Source organism: Uloborus diversus, chromosome 4 (genome assembly GCF_026930045.1).
Source record: "Uloborus diversus isolate 005 chromosome 4, Udiv.v.3.1, whole genome shotgun sequence".
Classification (NCBI taxonomy): Eukaryota; Metazoa; Arthropoda; class Arachnida; order Araneae; family Uloboridae; genus Uloborus; species Uloborus diversus.
The window spans coordinates 38,700,188-38,722,695 of NC_072734.1; the positions used below are offsets into that span (position 1 = coordinate 38,700,188).

General features: G+C 34.7%; 1 protein-coding gene across 1 annotated transcript in view; it reads left to right on the forward strand.

Annotated features, from left to right (window-relative positions):
- The window catches only part of LOC129219714 (A disintegrin and metalloproteinase with thrombospondin motifs 18-like), an 83,885-nt gene that overhangs the window by 31,618 nt on the left and 29,759 nt on the right, over positions 1-22,508 (forward strand). The window contains exons 2-9 of the mRNA XM_054854000.1: positions 1,104-1,170; positions 2,189-2,484; positions 6,944-7,109; positions 9,519-9,799; positions 10,470-10,553; positions 17,226-17,385; positions 17,489-17,594; positions 18,726-18,866. Of these exons, the coding sequence (XP_054709975.1) occupies positions 1,104-1,170; positions 2,189-2,484; positions 6,944-7,109; positions 9,519-9,799; positions 10,470-10,553; positions 17,226-17,385; positions 17,489-17,594; positions 18,726-18,866 (1,301 nt within the window). The remainder of the gene's footprint in view (positions 1-1,103; positions 1,171-2,188; positions 2,485-6,943; positions 7,110-9,518; positions 9,800-10,469; positions 10,554-17,225; positions 17,386-17,488; positions 17,595-18,725; positions 18,867-22,508) is intronic.

The following is a 22,508-nucleotide window of genomic DNA, read 5'->3' on the forward strand; positions in this document are numbered from 1 at the left end:
AATCGGCTTCACTATCTGTACACTGTCCTTCATAACGACCTCTTAGAAATAACAAATGTTTTTAAAAGAAAATGGCTCAGAATGTATCATACCTTAAAGGAGAAGAAAAAAAAGGAAGATTATTAACTCGAAGTTGTGCAAAAAAAATTGCAAAAGCTGCTGATTGTTTCAGATTTATGAGAGACTATGAATAAACTAGGGCATCCGATAGTGCGATATCGATGTAATAAAAAAATACTGCAAGCAGTAGTTTCTTCCCTAAAAGAGAAAGTCAAAAATGGGGTTGTTTCCTCAGACAAAAGTAGTACTTTTTGTCACTGAAATTGATAGAATAAGCAAAAAAAAAGATGGACCCAGAAAATACTTTCATTTTCCCAACAGTTATTTTTTAATTAATTTTTTAAAATGTCCGATTTTTGAAACAAGGTGTGGTCTTGATGACGTCACAAATGATGCACTTTGACACATATTTCTACCGCGATTCCACGTTATGATAATCAAGAAGCGAATTAAAATTGCGCTCTACGCTTGCTACCAACCGTGATAAAACCGAACCAATACACGTGAGTAAAGATGCGAATTAAATATTTTGCTCTGTGAATGGCAACACAGAATGGCATTTCATCATTTGTGATGTCATCGGACAGAAGCATAGACATTGAAAGCGCGCCGATTTAAGTAATTTTTTAAAAATATTAAACTTCAACAAATTATTTAAAAAATGGTCAGATCCTATTTTTTTAAGCATGTTCTTTCAGAAAAAAAAAACTTTTAAAATTTTGGAAACGACCCCATTATGAGACAAATATTTATGCAACATAATCATGAATTTGTGAGTAATTTAAAATGGAGAAATTCCGGCCACAAGCAGGACTGACCAACGGGGTTTATCATAAGTGCAACCTGCGCTATTGAAATTATTGAGGGAGTGTTTTTACGCGTATTTACCTCTTTTCGGGGGAAGGGGGGCTCTTCGAGATGTTTGGAGGAAGGGAGCCGGTGTTTTTGAGGAAACATTTCTGCCCAAAGTTTACATTAAATGACTGTACTTTAAATCCATTTCACGTTGTCTAGTGCTATATTATCTGAAACTTTTATTGTAGGAATGGGAAATTTATGAAGATTTAAATGATTTTGGTGAATTTAAAAATGATGCGTCCATTGAATATGGTAAGTTCTATTTTTGTTTTTATGAACGAATACATACTATCAATGTCAATGCTACACTATAATAACACGAAAAGTCGATTCTGTTTGAAAGGAGTGTGAGATTCGGTAGGAGAGATCATTACAACATAATTATATTAGGAAAGTTAAGACAAAAACCTAATGCGGGCAAAACAGCTATGTAATCCAGATGTTGGACACATTTACTCCAGCTTGTAATTTTTAAACTTTTATAAACTTTTAAAACTTCAGTGAGCTTTTTTATAGGCTTTAAATCGTATGGAAATTGCAACAGATTTTAGGGAAACACTGCTTCGATTCAGTCAGTTACTTAGATAAGATAAACTTGACAATAAATAATTTCAATAAGTTGATGATAATGACTAGAATGTTTCCTGTGTGAAATTATTTCCTCATGGGTCAACATTTAGGAAATGTTTTAACCATTCAACTTCGTTTTAAGACGCGAAAATTATGTAAAGTACTTAGAAAACACACGATAGCTTTTTCAAGTGAAAATCTCAAACTTTTATTAAATACGGAAATTTTTCGCTCAACTGAAATTTTTAAAATTGTTTTAGATCATACTAATAGTTTTTCTCGCTTTTCGCATTTGGTCACTTTTTAAAAAGGGACTCTTTTTGTTCAATCAATCTAAATCCTCCAAGTGAGTTTACTGTAAATAATAACTACCACTTTAATTATATTTCAGCTTCTTTAAAAAAAAAAAAAAAAAAAAACTTGCGTTTAAAAGTTATTAAATGGCAAAATAAAATATAATTTAGCGACAAACACATAAAATATTTCTTGGCTCAATTGTGCGAGCTTTTTTTAATGCAGTAACCTAGAAAATAACTAAAACTTAGGAGAAAAGTTGATAGTTTGTCTTGAACATGATAGAAGGTTAGGGGATTATTAAATATTTCAGATTTAGCAGTATTTTTAGAATAGAATATTAATTTACAAAATAATTATCAAAAATTTTATATGTTCTACCATATTTTCATTTCTACTTTTGTAGATAAAGAAACAATAGTTCCAGTTATGATAAGCGGTGGAGAAAATAAATTGGAACAGAGGCGAAAAAAAAGGAGCCCAGAGAATGAATCTCTTGAGTTGACTTTCGCAGCTTTCGGCGAACATTTTCACTTGCAGTTAGAGCCGGAATCTTCTTTGCTAGCTCCTGGATTCAAGGTGTACCATTTGCATGGAGCAGAGAAGGTATTTGGATCTAACGACTTAAAAAAGTGCTTATTTAGAGGCTGGCTCAAGAGTCATCCCGGATCAACTTTGGCTTTGAATCTATGTGGAGGAATGGTAAATTGTTCTTGTCAGATATAAATTTAAAGAGCATAATTACCCTTACATTTTTTTTAGCCCCGCAATGAATTGCAGGTCCTGACTTAGTCATGACAGGCTCGTTTCACTATTGTAACTAAATATCTGTGCTTCAGAGACAGACTGACGTAAGTCCGAAAATTGAGATTTTCCGTTTATTAATGCATTGTATGTAGAAATCTATTCTTCATCGAGCCATGTAAGCGTCATTCTTTAAAAAAAAAAAAAAAAACCTTATCAATTTTTAGTAGGGTTAAAAGAACAGACGTCCCATCCTTTTGGATGTGCCAGAAAAAAAGGAGTTTCCCCTCTCCTGTAAAATCACCATAATATGACTTACGTCCTTCTGGCTCTGAGGTACAGATATTACTTATTAAAAACTTCAATGAAATGTGTTGAATTAATTTGAACAAAAGGAAGAATTCGCAACTTGAGCGTGGTCTGACTGGGATTTTATCATAAAAGCGGGATAGCGTGTTTAAAATTATGACACACATTAAGTGTCGTACAAGTTAAATCACACACACACAAAAATAAATAAATTAAAAGGTATTTTACGTGTGTGTTTATGACTTTGCTATCATCTAGTGACAACGAAACAAAAGCAGAAAGAACAGACGAAATTTTTTCTCACTAAACTTAATAAACAAGTGCTTCGAGTGACAATAGAGTTGTTAACATGAATCATTCAACCGAATTTTTTTCGAAACCTCGAAATACGTCCTGTCGGGAAAGCATTCGGGGTACGCAATAGTTAATCACCGAAAAGATGAATCTGTTCCCAACCCTGAGAGCATTTTTGTATCATCGCCAAATGGTGACGAAATTAGTAGCATTGTGACAATGATGGTAAAGAATGTGCTCTGTCTGAGCCCTGGCTTCCAGTGCTCTACCAGTAGCTGCTGTCTATATTGTTGATAAATCTTGTTACGTGATTAATAGAGTGGAGGAACTTGTTGTTGCTAAATCGTATGTTATAAAGAATGAGTACGTTTTCGATTTTGAAAAGTGATCCACCAAGACTGCTTGTTCAAACTAATTGAAGCCCCGTACCCCCCCCCCAGCAAAACACAAATAAAAAAAAAGTTCTGCTGGATTAAAGTTTTCGAAATTCATATAAACGAAAGGAGGCGTTGCAGTCTCTGGCCAAAGGCTGCTTTAAAGAAGTAAAACAAAGTCTCACTAACTTATACCTGTCCAATTAGAAATCTGACTTGTCCGCAAAAAATTGAAATGTTTTACCTCTTTGGCTCATTTTGTAGATCACCACAAGGTGGCGTATTAAAGCTCTAAGATCGCGAAACAAGGATTACAGTCAGGTTTTGATTTTCAAAACATTATTTTCGTTATTTTTTAAAAAAATTCTTTCCGTCTATACTTTATAATACCATATACATTTTTTCTAAAAGTTATAATTTTGCATAAATTTCAGATAATATGGTTGATGTTTTTAATTTTTTCAGCTGTGAGGTAAAAATCTTCAGAGTTAAGCGTAATTTTTTTTTTAAAAGCTGGACCAAGTGAATGGGTGCCTGATAGTTGACGTCTTCAATTTTGCTGAAACATTCAGGATATTTTACTAGTATTGTGATAAGAAAAAATGAAGCTTCTTTCCTCTCTAATTTAACTTGTTGGCTCTCAAATAGAGGTCAAATAAGATAGTGTGAAAAAAAAAAGCTAAATATATTATTGCTTTGCTTCAAAAGTTATGAGTGAACCAAGCCAACTCTTTTAAACGTGGATACTACTTGATCCTAAGTAGATGCTAGCATAAATATTTCGGTGTCTCACTCAAGACTTTTAGGGCAAAGGGCAATTGAAACTGCAACTTTTTTTACTTTTTTTGCCTTGTTTAGGACCGGATAACTGCTGAAGACGTGGGTAACCCACGGAAATCAGTATATGATTAACTACTTACCATAGTATAGTACTAAGAAAAACATAAAATAGCTTTCGTTTCTCTTGGCTTTAGTTGTTAGACGGTCTCAAAGTCGATAATTTTTTTTTTAAATGGTCAAGTTTAGAGGTCAATAACTTTGTTCGCGACGGGTCAACAACTTTGGGACACAGCTGTAGTTATAGTCCGAGTGGTGAAATTTAAGGTCCAGATTAGAAACCCATGGCAAGTAATCAACTTTTTAAATAGCGCGGTCTCAAAGTTAATAATTTGAAACAAGAATCAAAGATTTTGGTCAATTACTTTAAAACGCCTGAGTCAATAACTTTGAGCATGAACTGTAATTATGCTTTACGTGGTGTAGTTTTAGACTCATGTCAGAAAACCATGAGATCTAATCATCTTTCTTAATTAAACGATCTCAAAAATGATGATTTCAGTATAACAGAGCGTTTTTTCGCGAGTTTTTATGTGTGCTACTCAAAATCTTATGAGTTCAAACTCATATAAATACTAGAACGAATCAACAGCCAAATGTACTTTAAGCTCCCAAAATTTCATGCTTCCAGTGTAATAAAATTTTCTGTGACCACAACATGACAATTCTTCTCAAAATGCTGATCCGCCATTTTGGAGATCCTAGATCCTCAGGATTTGGATCTCGGGAGCTGAAAATTTCCAGAGGTTTGTTTCAAAGACACATCTATACACCTCTATAAAATTTCCTCCCATTCGGGGAGGATCGAGCAGAGAAAATTTTAAAAATTTAGGTCAGTTGACGTGGAATCACTCCGATATAATGTTATGATAATTCACATGCATCTTTGGTTATTTTTGACTCTATAATGATCATAAATCAATGCTATATTTAAAGAAGAAAATTGCAATTGGGTAAGAGATTGAGTTCATAATTTCAGTAGAATTTGCGTATACACTGCCTACTTAGTAATAAACTTTTATAAATAAACAAATTTATTAAATTTGTCTCAAAAGTAAAAGCATAATTACAAAGTCAAAAAGAAAAAAAAAAGAAAAACCACAGACACAGGTTTGTTAGACAATAACAAAAGATGCGGATGAAATGTACATAATGTTTATATCAGAATCATTCCACGTCAACTGACCCGATTTTTCAAACTGTCCCTGCTCGATCATCCCCAAACGGGATGAAATTTTATAGAGGATTAGAGATATCTTTGAAACTCTAACTTGATGCTAATTTTCAGTTTCCGAGATCCAAATCCTGAGGATCTATGATCTCCAAAATATAGTGCTCCAAAATGGCGGATCAGCTTTGTGAGAAGAAGTGCCATGCTTTGGTCAAGGTTACAGAAAAATTTATTACACTGGAAACATGAAATTTTGGGAGCTTAAAGTACATTTGACTGTTGATTCGTTCTAGTATTTATGTGAGTTTGAGCTCATAAGATTTTGAGTAGCACACATATAAACTCGCGAAAAAAACGCTCTTTTATACTAAAATCATCATTTTTGAGATCGTTTAATTAAGTAAGATGATTAGATCTCATGGTTTTCTGACATGAGTCTAAAACTACAGCACGTAGAGCATAATTACCGTTCTTGCTCAAAGTTATTGACTCAGGCGTTTTAGAGTAATTGACCTAAAACTTTGATTCTTGTTGTTTCAAATTAATAACTTTGAGCCCCAGTAATTAGAAAAGTTTATTAGTTGTCATGGGTTTCTAACCTGGACCTTAAACTACACCACTCGGACTATAACTGCAGCTGTGTCCCAAAGTTGTTGACCCCATCGCGAACAAAGTTATTGACCTCTAAACTTGGCCATTTAAAAAAAAAAAATCATCGACTTTGAGACCGTTTAACTACTAAAACCAAGAGAAACGAAAACTATTTTATATTTTTCTTAGTATTATACTGTGGTGAGTAGTTAATCATATACTCATTTCCATGAGTTACCCATGTCTTTAGCAGTTATCCGGGCCTTAACAAGGCAAAAAAGTAAAAAAATGTAGCAGTTTCAATTGCCCTCAAAGCCATGAGTGAGCCACCAAAATATTTATGCTAGCATGTACCTAGTATCAAGTAGTATCCACATTTAAAAGAATTGGCTTGGATCACACATTGCTTTTGAAACAAAGCAATCATATTTAGCTTTTTTTTTCACGACCTTAAACTTTGACCCCTACTCAAGGACAAACAAATCAGTTTTTTTTAAAAACGAAACTTCATTTTTTCTAATGATATTACTATTAACACATCCTGAAATTTTTACGAAAATTGAAGTCATTAACTTCCAAAAGTGTAAAGCTTTAAAAAAAATGACTCTTAAGCTTTTACTTGGATGATTTTCACCCCGAAGTTTGTAGCTTTATCCATTGATAAAGTGATTCCATATAATCTTAAACGCTTTTACGCAATATCATTGCTATTTGTGAGCTATTATTTCTTCACAAAAGTAAATTTTTTTTCTTAACTTTAAAAGCTCCTTATTTTGAATGTTGACATTCCAAACTTTTTTTCCTGAATAAAGCAATTAGATTTTTGAACATTAATTTTCAGAGTGGTTTGATACAGACTGCGCAAAATGATTTTCTAATTGAGCCCTTAAATAAAAACATGAGTGATGAAAAGGCACCATTGAAGGAACACATTTTGTCCAAGAGGTCTGTGAAAACGATGGATCAAGACCCCAGTCAAACGCATTTTTGTGGAAAGAAGAAGAGATGTAAGTTCAGTTGTTTTATTTTGCGGCTATGTAACTCGATAATATTTGTTATTTTATATCTATTCTCGCTCTATAAAGTACATCCTCGTTTTTTGGGTCAGCAGAGTTCGGAATAGCGGTATTTTCCTGTGCAAGGCTTATTTTATTGTTTTGAAGATTAGAAGAAAAGTTTTATTTGAGAAGAAAGAGGCATATATAATTTAGTATATGTACTTGGAGATTTTGTCCAAAAATTGTGCCGAAAGTTATCATTGATTAGCATTGTTTTGTCATATTGATGTTTGTTGCAATTTTGTCATTCACAAAGAGACCAAAAATTGGTTTTTACATACATTGAAAAAAAAGAAAAAAAGAAAAACAACACACACAGTTTTAGAACGTTATTGACGGTCATTCTTCCATTATCAAAAACAGATTTAATTCATAGTAGATGGATAATAGAAAACTTTATTTGGAAGGCCAATTTATTTCTCTAAATTTTAGCATCATCACATAATAGTGATATTATATATATAGCACACAGTCATATAATAATTTATAATAAATGTCTCACTTTCAAAATGCTGCGTAAAAAGAATCACTGGTCAAAATGACTTAAAAATCAGTTCCAATTTGAATTGAATATGCAGTGAAATTCCATTACAACGAATACCAATACAACGAAATATCAGTTTAACTGAAATAATTTTTCCGTCTCAGTTTAATTACCGTTTGTTTCAAATATGAGTACCCATGTTTTCAAATAGTGTGCTGAATTATTTCATACTCAAAAGGAGTACATAATGCTCAGTTTTGAAATTATTACTTATTCAAAAATGAGCACAAATACCTCAAAAATGAGCACACGTGTTGATTTGAGTATTTGAATGTTTCAAATTTGAACACCACGTAGTCGGAGCCATTTTGACTCGCGAAAAGTTCAAATTTGAGTACTTTTTCGTCATTTTTGAAGCTGTTATTTTTAAAGTGATTACATTGCTTGAATTCAATTACAACGGAACTTCCGTTACAACGAAGAAATTTTGCGATCTTTGATGTTTGTTGCTCCAAGATTTCATGGCCCCAAAAAAGGGGGTGGGATTTGTATAGCTTAATGAAAATACTGTTTCTGTGATACTGTGACCACATCTTGTACGGACGCCGAAGCAATTGATTTCCTCTCTTGGAGGTACTTCCACTTTAAAAAGAATACGTCTCTTCAAATATCTTAATCTTTTTCTTTGGATCCTTGGCAGGCATCAAAACACATATGCACATCCTTTATTCGTGCTCTTTGACGACCGAAATTTGCTTATAGCTACTAGCGCACAGTCACCGTTCTTTTTAAAGATTTTCTACAAGCAGAGCGCAATACTACAATGAAAGACTCATAAACATTGGAACTTTGTTTTCTAATTCTATACCAGTTCCTCTTTTTCAAAGATCAGGGCCGACGAAAGGTCATGTCAACCCAATCGGAAACTAGAAGCCCGTCCCTTGACAGGGCTCGGATTGGATTTGGAGCTGTTTAAATTCGACAAGTTTTATGGGAGGAGGTGGGCCCAACAACCAAGCTGACTGGGAGCCCGCCTTGGCTCTCGGTCGCCCTGTCAAAGATGTTTAGTTAAAATTGAAAGTCATTCTGACCAGTAATTCTTTTAATGCAGTATTTCGAAAAGGACATTAATTATAATTACCCGTTATATTTATGTGAACTCTTTACTAAGTGACTCAAAAATCTGATTTTAAGGAAAACTAAGTTTTCCAAGCTACCACTATATTCATTCAGATTAGCTGTTATCTATAAACAATGCAGAGCATAAATTTTATACAAGCACTCTTTTTCTTTTTTGAGAATAGAATACATATAGTTCCTGGGGTAGTGGCGTTTTCAATATTTGAAACGTAAAAGGTACTTTTTCAAGAAAAATGCCTTTAAAAAAAAGAAAGAAAACTTTTTTTTAAAAAAATCTATCCAGTTCCAAGTAAGAATATTTTTTTTTTCTTATTTCTTAACGCCAGCATACAAATTTGTGAACTGCATTTATTTCAGCTGTCGCGACTGCGATTGTAATCTTCCGTAGGCAGAAATATTCAAATTTTCAAAGTATATGAGTTATCGCCTTTGGTATTGCAGATTTGGCTTTCACAGACTTAATTACTTAATTTTATGTCACGTTCATTTTAAGCTAATTCACAAATGAATTATTCGCTTTTTTTATTTGATGTGTTACTAATAATTAAAATTGTGTTTATAAATATGAACTCTCGTATGCTGCCCGCAGTAAACCGCACAGTCTTTTTCTTCTCGTGTAGTCTCTGTTTCATCGATTCAATCTTCCGTAAGTTACGGTTGAATCTAGTTAAAAATTATCAAAATGATAAAATGCTTCCTTAAACTAAAATATTCTGCTTTTTTTCCTCCAAAAGACATGCCACAGAAGCCGAGAAGGAAGGATTTCTGGCTCCCTGGCGAGTTTACAAATTCAGAAAATGTTGGTAAAAACTTCCCAATTGTGCACAGGCAGAAGAGAGACTTTGTAAGCCGACGTGAATCTCTGAGGATGAGACATAACAACCGTACTAGAGTCTTCCAGTACCACGGACGGCATCGACGATCCGTCGAGACTCTAGTAGTTGCTGACAGAGAAATGGTGCGCAAGCACGGCACAGAAAACGTCACAAGTTACCTTCTGACAGTTTTCAACATGGTAAGTAAATTGAAAAATTGTGATTTTTTTTTCTTTCAGTTAGAACTTAAAACAAAGTCTTTTCAATTGCTTGTTAAAACTTCTATATAGTCGCAGAAACATGTTCCAAAAGTATATAGCCAGTGCTCTTCTTCTGTGAGTGGTGTGCTTTTATGCGCTAGAAAATTTCTTAGTTAAATTAAAAAAAAAAAAACACTGTAATGAATAATTTTGCACATTTCCTTTGGATTACAATAGATATAATAGAAGGCATGAAAGTAAAAAAAGTCTTATATACCAATTTAAAAAAACTGAACTGGAGTTTTAACATGGTAACACCAGATTTTTGAGATATGATTTACTGCAATTCATTTTGCAATTCATAAGATGCAGAGAAAATCATACTTTATTCAAATGAAATAATCAGCAGGCTCTAATATTGATTACTTTCTCTTCCACAACTAAAAAATATGCTCCTTTAACTAATGGAAGCGGTGCTTGTGCACATTATTTTGCTCAGTATTGAGTAACATTCTTTTTTCTTCTTATTGTTATTCTTTCTTTGTTCTCATACAAATGCATTAAAGAAACCAGATTCAATTTTGTAATATTTTTATCATTGTCCTTTGGTCCTTGCATAGCCATAATCAATCAAGAGGAACCAAACAGATAAGTTTTCTTTTCCTTTTAGGTAGCTATGCTGTATCAAGATTCAACAATCGGCAATAACGTCAGTGTCATTCTTGTTGGTATCGTTCTTTTAGAGGGAGATGAAGTAAGTAGTCCATATGAATGGTAATTTATTTTATAGATTCATATCCTCCTTTTACTCAATAATTCGTTAGTACGTTGTGTTGACATTGACTGACAAATCTGTACTTGAGAGCCGGATGAACGTTAGTCTAAAAATGCCGATTTCCATTTTATTACCACATTGTATGTAGTAAAATCCCATTCCATATTGAGCCATAACAACGTAATGGGGTCGTTTCCAAAATTTTAAAAATATTTTTTTTCTGAAAGAGCATGCTTAAAAAAATAGGATCTAACTATTTTTTAAATAATTTGTTCAAGTTTAATATTTAAAAAAAAATTACTGAAATCTGTACGCTTTCATTGTTTACGCTTATGTCGAGACATCACAAATGATGAAATGCCATTCTGTGTTGCCAATCACAATGCAAAATATTTAATTCACATCTTTACTCACGTGTATTGGCAATGATAGCAGTAGTATTGACTTATGGTTGATAGCAAGCGTAGAGCGCAGTTTTGATTTGCTTGTTGATTATCATAACGTGGAACCGTGGTAGAAAGATGCGCCAAAATGCATCATTTGTGTTGTCATCAAGACCACGCTTTGTTTTCAAAATCGGACATTTTGAAAAATTTCTTAAAAAATAACTGTTGGGAAAATGAATGTATTTTCTGGCTCCATGTTATTTTTTTTTTTACTCATTCTATCAATTTCAGTGACTGAAAGTATACTTTTGACTAAAGGAAACCACCCCATTGTATCAGAAATTCCACGGGTAACTGACTGACATTTTTGAAGCAAAACAATACGCATTTTGTAACATTCAACGCAAAATATATGTTGTGCAAACGATCTTTTGCCCTGCAATATTGTATTTTTTAAGCTGAATTTAATGGTAGATTTGAATTTCCGAAATAAATTTTAGATGATTTTTAAATGTTTATTAAAAACATGGTAGCTAACTGACATTTTGAAAAGAAATGCAGTCACTAACCATGCTTTATACAACTTTTTTTTTAAATCTTCCAAAATATATTTCGAAAATTTAATCATACCATTGAATTCAGCTCAAAAAATACGATATTAAACCTAAAAAGATTATTTTTACAATGTATATTTTGCGTTGAATTTTACAAAATACGTATTGTTTTGCTTCAAAAATCCAGTCATTTACCCGTGGAATTGCCCATCAACAAATTCTATTAAAATTATTTACCCTATTATAAGAGCGCCAGTTCCAACCTTTGTATACTCCAGCCTAATGTTTTTAAGCTCTTCTGCAAACTAATGATAATGTGACTTCCGTGCACAGAAAAATTTAATTCTTCCTTTTGCGTCCCTTGAACGTTTTACCCAAGCTCGATTGCAGCATTTAAAATTAAGTCAACAAAATTAGTCTGTCTCGATTTGTTTAAATGGGCTCGTTTCCAATATTTTGAAAGTATTTTTTTCTGAAAGAACATGCTTAAAAACATAGGAGCTAACCATTTTTTAAATAATTTGAGTTTAATATTTAAAAAAAATTACTTAAATCGGAGATCTTTCATTGTTTATATTTCTTGCCGATGACATCACAAATGATAAAATGCTATTCTGTATTGTCATTCACCGAGCAAAATATTTAATTACCTTCTTTACTCACATGTGTTGGCAACGATATGGTTGATAGCAAGCGTAGAGAGCAATTTTAATTCGCTTCTTGATTATCATAACGTGGAAACGCGGTACAAACATGCGCCAAAAAGCATCATTTGTGACGTCATCTAGACCACTCCTTGTTTGAAAAATCGGACATTTAAAACAAATAATTGAAAAATAACTGTTGGGAAAATGAAACAATTTTCTGGGTCCATGTTATTGTTTTTGCTTATTCTATTAATTTCAGTGACTGAAAGTAGTACTTTTGACTGAAGGAAACAACCCCATTAGGAACTATTCAACTTAGAATAGAGCAGGGCTTCGCAACCGGTGTGCCGCGGCACACTGGTGCGCCGTGACAAGGAACCCGGTGTGCCGCGGTATTTTCGTAGTTGTATAAAAAGAAAGAGCCTTGATGTATTTTATTTTAACCTTACGACCGAATAGCGTTTGTATCGTTCTGTAACTTCTCAATTCACCCTGTCGGTCATGTGCAATAAGACATACCCAAGAATCAAAGAGGCGGGATTTTCTGCCCCACCTCTTTTAAACTTTTCACGATCCTATTATTTTCAGTTTGCGAAAACGGATTCTAATTTCCACGAAATGCAATAATTATGCAGAATTTTTTCTAAATTTTTCACAAACGGGAATATCGCCGCCTCCTCCAGTCAGAGATCGTGCCCTCCCCGCCCAGAATTTTAGCCCAAGCTTTAACTTTTGTTTTCCTCTTTTCCAGTTCCGATACTAATTTCATTTTATCGTAGTTTCTCAAAGTTCGATTCTGAGACTTAACAAACTGGAAATTAAAAGCATAAACTGTTAACTCCATCGTGAAGCTCTCATGGCAAAGAACTTACCAGATGAGCTGAAGTCGTGAAAATCGTGAATTTCATAAGATCGAGGCCGCTTAATTCTCGCCTTTTCGCCGTATACTTTGTGAAGAACTGGGGCAGATCACCACTCCCTACTTCTTCATACAGAGATTCGCTAGCTTTCATGTGGTAAGGTACTATCAAGAATTTTCGAATTGAGGGATGAGGTACCCCATTTTTTGATTTTAAAAAACGAAATGCAGTACAGCAGTTTGTTGCAAGACAACTATTGGCTGGCAAAACTAACGTACATGGCTGACATTTTTGAACACCTTAACGAATTGAATCGGAAAATGTAAAGACAAGGAGAGAATTTGGGTTACATGTATGAACGAGCTAAACGGGTTCAAATCAAAAATTCAGCTGTGGAGAGAAGAAGTAGATCGTGGCTCATTGGACATGTTCAAACAGACCGTCAACGTGGTATGTGAAGGAAATTGCATGGCAGAAAAGCTACTAAATGTGGTAGCGGATCATTTAGTCATACTTCAGAACAAGTTTAAGCACTATTTCAAGAATACTGACATAGAACGGTATGACTGGATTCGCGATCCATTCTCATTATCTGCCGATGCATCAGTTAAAGACTTTTCTTTGAAGCCGTGAGAAGAATTTATGGACCTTAAGAGCGACCGTACTCAATGTTGAGCGAAGTGCCGCTCTGAACGAATTTTGGTTCCTGGTTATAAATGAGTATGTCACCATCTCTTTTCTTGCTATTGATGTGCTGCTACCATTTTCAACTACATATCTTTGCGAACTCAGCTTCTCAGCCCTCACACTTATAAAAAATAATAGTTTAAAAAACTAAAAAAATACGCTTTCGTATCAAAATGAACTAAAAAGTGAAAAATAATCTTTGGATGATAGTAGTTGACCAATCACTTAATTTTAATGTAATACAAAAAAGCGTGGGGTGCTGTCTATTTACATTTTTGCTTGGACAACAAATGGAAGAAATTCAAGACAACTGATAAGAAGCCCCCCACGCTTTTTTGTATTACATTAAAATTAAGTGATTGGTCAACTACTATCATCCAAAGATTATTTTTCACTTTTTAGTTCATTTTGATTCGAAAGCGTATTTTTTTAGTTTTTTAAACTATTATTTTATTTTTCTGTTTTTTAGTCTTATGTTGGAGAATTATCAGGCAACGAAATTATTTATAAAACGAGTGCAAGGTAATAGCTTAAAGTTAAGACAAGGGCACCCCGATGCGAAGCTACTGTGAGTCATCAATGTATGTTTGCGGAAATCATATTTATATTACTTTGATAATTTGAGATGCATTTGAATATAAAAGTTTTGTTCAACAATGGTCTGGTCAGCAATGAATTTCCAACTGAAGGCTCACCTAAATTTTGGCATGAAATTATTTAAAAACAATTATATTTCATGTTCTAATTACCTTGGAACATTGGGACAAATTTTGTCTGATGCAGAAAAATTAAAGGTTTTTGTAGATATTTTTAAATAATTTTTGCGAGTATTTTATAATGTATTTTTTTAAGTTTTCTTTTTTTCACATTGTTGGATTTATGCCAAAATATTGATTAAAATTGGAGGAAACTAACAATTAAAAGAGTTAATTAATTAATTTGATTATAGAATATTGCATTGTCATCGGGTCTGAGGCTGCGTGCCAAATTTCAAAAGAATACGATCGCAGGAAGTGGGCGAAATTTGAGCTGCAAGATTCCGTTACAAGATACATACATACATACATACATACATACATACAGGTGAAGTTAATAAAAGCGTATTAAAAACAGCAAGAAATCATCTCTAAGCCTGGAACCAGAACTTCATGTAGCTCTTTCCAGGATAGAGCCGAACATCAAACGTCTTTGCTCCTCAAGGTAGGCTGAAGTGTCTTATTAGTGTCAAACGGAAGTTATAGGTGCTTGCTTCGTTTTTGAAACATTATTTGATAAATCGTTTAATTGCAGTGTGCACACTTTAAGGATATGCTTGATGGAAATGCTTTGAAACATATGAAGCATAATTTTCTTTAAAGTCTGATATAGGTAGTTTTGTTGTTCATTATCAACCTCAATACATTTGAAGTATTTCTACTTTCTGAATAAATTAAAATACACTACGTTAGTTATAATTGTTTTATTTATATTAAAAAAGCCCCCCCCCCGTCTTTCTACCAGTGAATGATAAAAACATTTTTATATTACCATTACGAAATTAGGTTCAGTGTGCCCCGTTGATCTAGAAATTTCTTAAGTGTGCCGCAAAGTAAAAAAGGTTGAGAAGCACTGGAATAGAGAACGGTGAAGTTTTAGCTGTTATATGCTTTGATAGCAGTGAGACGACAAAAGAGGTAACTGAATGCTCAGTTTGGAATGAAAGAATCTTTATACACTAATACGTGAAGGGAAAACTTTGGGAGTCATTTTCTCCTCTATTTGTCAACCGATTTTCTTCATTCTTTTTATTTTTAGTCTATATCTAATATATATAAAAAAGTCATTCGTGAAATTTTCCGAATTTCGCTTTTTTTTTTTTTTTTTCAAATTTCACGGATTTGCATAGTTTGAGGCAATCCATTTGGACTATTTTTGAAAAATGTCCGTCTGCGTGTCTGTTTGTCTGTATGCATGCGATCAGTTTTTTTGTGGCTGCTCTAAAACACAGACTACTGCATGAAATCGAAAGAAATTTGACACATACATATATCCCTATGTGACTTGGTGCCTATTAGATTTTGGCACCAATTCCTCCGAGCAATCGAACATGTTCTCCGTTGCGCGTGACTGCTATATCTCATGTCGTAACGGACGGAAACAAACAAAAATTGACCTACAGGTTGACCGTAGAAGGTACATGTGCTGATTTAATTTTGGTGTCAATATATTAAAGAGGGTGGATCAATCGAACACAAGTTTTCTCGCTACTTGTGGCTACTATACCGCAAGAATTAATGAGCGGATTCAAACCAAAATTGTTCCACTGGCAGATCTAAAGAGGGTACAAGTAATGATTCGATTTTAGCGGCAATAACATCAAGGGAGAATGTGCGATGGAACTTCCTTTCTGGTTCATTGCGAGTGCTATATCTCAAGAAGTAATGCCAAGTTTTAAATACTATTTGGAATGCAAGGGGACCGATACGGAAAGAGGCGTTGATTTAATTTTGGCGTTAATCGCTCCAAGGGGGGTTGGTTTTGTCACCTTTTGCTTAGTTAAATCAACAGTGTGAAACATAAACCACATTAAAATGTTTTAAACAAACAGCAATAGCTTTCATTACTAGAACGGTACCATTGAACTTCAGTACCGATTAGATGTGGTTCGAGCAACATACGGTACACACACTGATTTCTGATGGTAATGGAAGGTATTAAATAAAAAAGCATCAAATAAGGTTTGTACTACAATATGATCAAAGTGAAAAACCAACGTAAATAAAGCACAAATTCAGAAGAATAATACAGCATACAGCTATTTCAAGGTCACAATGATGCTTCTTCATCAGTGCAAAATCTCACCACACAACCAGAAAGTCATGAGAGAATTGATTCCTGTATTTTCCTGAGAATTTGTGCTATATTTACATCAATTTTTCACTTTAATCATAATGAAAGGTTTTGCTTTCTGCTTAATAAAATGATTAAACACCGCCACATAAAGTTTTTTTCACTTTTTTTTTACTGTGACGATACGGTTTACCTATAATTACACTTTTTTTCTTTTTCATTGTTTTACGTTATCATAAAAAAATATTGTACTGTCCACCTCTGAGAAGTCGAGATATGGCCTTGAGCAAGCTCATTTCTTTTAAGGGAGAGCAATCAGTAAGAAGAGGAACTGTTAGGCTAAGAGCTGACCTACCATTGCAACTCTTTTATAGGCGAGAAAATCCTGTACCGCTTGCTACTTCTTACCTGAATTATATTGTTCGCCAAATGGGCAATAACAATACAAACTAAATCCGCAAATTCGTAAACCGTTTCTCTTCACCTCTATTTCAACAAATGGAATTGTTTAATCGGTCGGGCAGCGGAGCTCAACTTGTCAGAGAAGAGGTGGATAGTACCTGTGAAGGTGAGGTACTGTGGCGTAAACCGCATGTTCTTACGACGATTGTTTTTCTTTTCTATGAGTTTTCGAATTGTGTCAAGGACTCTTCGGATACCGTGTGCAATAATTGCTTACATTTTGCAGCCGGGATTAACGTTGTCTCACAGTGCGGATAGTTCTTTGAGCAGTTTCTGTCAGTGGCAGTCCACCATCCACAACAGCAAGGGAAAACAACATGATCATGCTGTTCTGGTAACTGGTCTAGATATTTGTTCTTGGAAAAATGAGCCTTGCGACACTTTAGGTTAGTACTGAACTGTTCATAACCCACTTAGCCGTAGTTTACAATATGGATATGATTACCAAATCATGTTAATCTGAGCCAACTGCTGTTTGCTTTTGTGTAGGTTATGCTCCGATTAGTGGTATGTGCAGTAAGTACCGAAGTTGTACTGTAAATGAAGATTCTGGATTAGCTCTGGCATTTACTGTAGCACATGAAATCGGACACAAGTAAGTCATTTCTTGTCAATCTTTGCTATACTATCGTGGGCAGGTAAACGACAGTTTCTACAGAATTGAGTTTCCGAGACATTTGAAGAAGTCGGGTGGAATTTTCTGCCACGTTCGAAGGTAAGGTACTAAAGGTAGCCAGTTATAAGTTTAGATGGAGCAGTCTGGGCGCCACGGTCATATTTGACTTCTGGCAGAGCACCTGGGGATGTTCCGGTGTACAATTCGTGAGCAGGTGGAAAATGCCAGACCAAATTAAGTCTGGAATGTTTAACAGAGGAATGTTGTGCCGCGCTAGTAGTAATCAAAAGGGCATACCTCATTCTAAAGTGCAGTTGGTGCAAACCTAATCTTTCAGCTTTGTAATGCTGTGATTAATATATGCGTAACCTTCACAACAAAGACGGATACAAGGGAGGGGCACAGGGGGCAACCCCCCCCTTGAGGGGTTCTCGCCGCAGTGCCTAGGAATTGAAATTCAAAAAACTAAATTGAGGCCATTATTGATGATATTAGAAAAAGAAACAGGGCTCGGAACTCTCTCCTGGAGTCTTTTCGTAATTAAATCGGCAAGTTTTAACTATGTTCGGTGATATTAGGACGGCGAGTTCGTAGGCTTTCCCTCGAACATTTTTCAAAATTGAAGTCGCAAAAACGCGATTGTAGACCACCACAAGTGATGGTAGAAAAAGAAATGGGGTTCAGGGATTTTTCTTTAGTAATTTTTCTAAACCAAAGTTCTAGAATCGCAATTTTTGACGGGTTTTGGTGATGTTCAGATTTTTTGAGCATTCCCTGCGAATTTTTCCGAAATTGAAGTTCTAAGAAAGCAGTATTAGTCAACATTTGGTGATGTAAAAAATGGAATAAGAAAATAGGTTCGAGCACCTCCTCTCTCCCTCTCCTTAGCCACAACTGTATATATTTTGTTTGTTTTTAATAAAAATGCTACTGGAGCATACATGTGAGAAAACAAGAAGCATAAAAAGGAGGGGTGGGGGTGAAAATCAATCGCCCCCCTCCATGAGAAATTCCTGTATCCCTCCTTGCTTCACAAAGCTGCCAGATTTGATTTGCCCCAATAAAGCAAAAAAGCTGTTTTAAAACATTTCGTGTTTTCTTCTCTTTCAGCTTCGGAATGGTCCATGACGGACAAGGCTCGTCTCCATGTCGCAAGAAACGGGGCACCATCATGTCTGCTTCCCTGTCTGGTCTGGATACCCGCTTCCTGTGGTCCGACTGCAGCAGACGAGATCTCGCCAAGTTCCTGGAGTAGGGGCCACAACAACACCCCTTCCAACACCCGAAAATAGAGTGTGAGCTGCGTTCGCGAAACACCCCCTCCCGATTCAACTAAAAAATGTCCAGTTGCATTCTAAAAATCCCCACGTTAAATTTTCCTTTATTAGTCTTCAAGTATTGAATTAAATTGATTAATAAATTTTGGGGGTAAAATTTCTAGGAATTGAAAGAACTGATCATGTTACGACAGAAGTTATTTTAGAAACGTTATGTATCAACTGTTGATATCTCAAAACTAGGGCTCCCAAACTGTTTTGCAGCCTTGACTGCACTCTGACATATTGATAATGCAGCAAGCGCTGTCTATTTTTCTAAGAACATTTATTAGTGGCTTACCTAGCATGGGTGACACACTGGTGGTAATTAGTGGTATCCCCTCCCCCGAAAAATTTCCAAATTTGTAGTCTTAAAATTGCATTTTAGCTTCATATAAAAAAAAAACTTGCAATTCCACTTTGGGTGTCATCCCCCAGACGGCTGTCACTGGGGGTTACCCCCCTCCCCGTAGTGACGCCACTGCATTTATGATTGGGCTGAAGTAAACATCAAGTAGTGGACCCTCAAAAACTCGGAAAAAAAACTTCAAACCTTTTTCGAAGACATGGTGCAAATAATGATGGTTTTCGGACCGTGAGTATTTCCAAAAAACATTGACACAAGAAAGAGACAGCAAGACAGTTCAAGGCAATTTAACCAACTTCTTTGGAATTGTGCAGAAATTTAAATTAAGAAAAAAAAAAACAATTAGTCTGACCACCGATGATATGGAAAAGCAAACATCCGGTTCATAAGTGGAATTGGAAGCATTTATTAGTTAGTAGCTTGTTCGGTACAGATTTGCGCTTTTGTCTGTCAATTATTTAGACGCACTTTTGTAAAAATGACAATTTGCTCACGTCAATAATTTTTTTTAAATCTAAACTATATTCGATCTATATTCTCACTAAAATATAATTGATATATTTTCTTTTTACAATATAATTTTGAGCTTACCGGTTTGCTTTACATTTCCGGAAGAAATAAAAACATTTTACTTTCGTTTTGTTGTTTCCTTGGAAACTTTGTGGGGTTCCTCTCATTTTCAACTTGGAAAAAGCAATAAATTAATAAGAAATTATAAAACGCGTGCATCAAAATCCTATCGCCACTTTTCCTTCTCCCTCTGCTACATTCATACGGAATCGTCCTAACTTGGCCTGGCCGCATGCCAGATTCCACGTCTTCCGCGATTAGACTGTTAACTATGATTTTTTAAGATTTTTGCACGAATCTGTTTTTACGAGCACTGAGTTAAAACAAACAAATACCGTAGTTCCTTCACGCTCATTATGAGCGAGTTCAACTGCAATTAGAAAATCCGCACAATTGCATAACGTTAATCATTAGATTTAAATAGAAAAATTCAGAAACAGTAGGAACGTTTGACATTGATTTAAGTAATTAATCTCAGGGACAATAACTCGTGAACCGAGATCAATGTTTTTACTTTGTGAAATACTTGTTCGAAAGCAATGTTACAAAAAAGCAAGTGTAGCTGAAAATGTGGTGTTATCTTATTTCAGTGGTTCCTAAACATTTTTGTGTGATGTGCCTTTTTAGAACTAACATGTTTCTACGGAGATTTTTCTAAGTAAAAATATTGCTAATCATAGAGCTAATAAATAGGAATATACCTAAAATTCGTACACCTATATTTCATAGCCCATATTTTCAGCAAGGACACCGCGAAATATTGTAGATGGTAGAAACCATGTCAATTCAACTCGGGGGTAACCTTGATGTTCTCAGAGTTTTTTGAATTTAACTAATGTTATAATTCATTAAAAAGTAAGAAAAGAGTGTCCCCCCCTCCCCCCCCAAAAAAAAAATCCTGTGCCGAGATACATGCCGCCAAAGATGGCGGCCCAGTCATTATTTCTCACTTGCGATAAATAGCGTAAAAAAAGCTCTCTCCTTGTTCCCCGTAGTTTGCAAAAAGTAGCATTTGCAAAAAAAAAAAAAAAAAGTAAAAGAAAAGAAACACGTCAATATTTTAATTAAGTACGCAAATATGTAACGTAAAATAGATACAGCGAAACGTCCGGCGGAAGTGACCGTGCTACAGTAACTCGCCCAATTAGCGAGCGAAACGAACTCTGGCCGTTAAGAAATTACGATTAAAAAGCACGGTATATCTAGGACAAAAAGGAAATCCCTTATCCCGTATGAAAAAGAATTCAACTCCCCAGCAGAAAAACAACACAATTAAAAAAACACGTTACATCTAGGACAAAAAGGAAATCCCATACCCCCGTAGGAGAAATTTAACAAATATAACAACAGCGCAATAACCAAATCAAGAAACCACCGGTTTTACTATTCAACCGCAAACGTATCATAACGTCACAGAATGAAGAAACATTTTTCCCCTACCGGAAAAAGTGTGTCACTTTGAATTTTTAAAAAAATGTAAAAAAAAAAGCTATTGCATATTTTTGAAATTTTTTTTTTCTGAAGGTGAAAGGTCTGTCTACTAAATATTAAATTTTAAGAAAGGAATCTCTCATACATTTTGTAGGATGGATTTAAAAAGAATTAAACCTAGGAAAAAGCGAAAAAAAATAAAGGTTTTTTCAAAATTTCGTAAAATTAAAAAAAAAAAAAAAACTATCGCGTATTTTTGAAAAAAAAAAAAAAAAAAATTCTGAAGAGGGAGACATGTTTTGACTACTACATACTAAATTTTCAGAAAGAAATATCTAATACTTTTTGGGGGATGGCTTTAGAAAAAAGTTAAACCCGGGGGGAAAACGCAAAATAAAGTTTTTCAAAAATTCATAAAAAATTCCGAACTTAGTCAATCTTCAAAATTTTTGGGTCGTCATATTTGAAATTCAATTCCCTACACTATGCTACAAAAAATATTTTCCTGGCGCGATTGGTTGGGGGTCTGTAACGAATTAAACCCAAAAAAAGGGCTCAAAATCACATAAAACCTTTAATTAAGAAAAAACTAATTAGAAAATAAGAATTTCGGATTCGAGGTGCACGGCCTCCGGGTACGTTCGATTTTTATGCAAAGTTTCAGAGCTGTAGGTGCTATAGGGGCATCTGGCCATCGGGTACAAACAAAGAAACACCGTCGCTCTTATATATATAGATATAGGATCCTTAGAAAAACAGAGTTAACAGAAAAAACGTTACACTTTCTAGTTACTTATGGCGAATTAGAGGAGATCGCCAACTGCTTGTGAGCTGTTATTGGTTGGCGCGTTCGATTCAAACGGATGTGATATTCTCCAACTCTCGTAAAAATGAAAATATTTAACAATTTACAGTAATGATGTCAAAAAAAGGTTGCGTATGCTTGAGTTTAACAAACTAATCGATTTCTAAGGCAAAGTGCTAAATTTCACCCGAAATTCAGTCACCGCACTGAGGCTACTTCCTTTACTTGGTCTCAGTTTATTTCTTAATCGACAAGAAAAGTTGCAGCCGAGTATACACATATGTCCCCCAATGGAGGACGATGCTGATTTAGTTTTTGTGTTAATCGCTCCAACACGTAATCGAACGTTTTTCTCGTCCAGTGTGATTGCTGTATCTCAAAAGGTAAAGTAAGGACTAGAACAG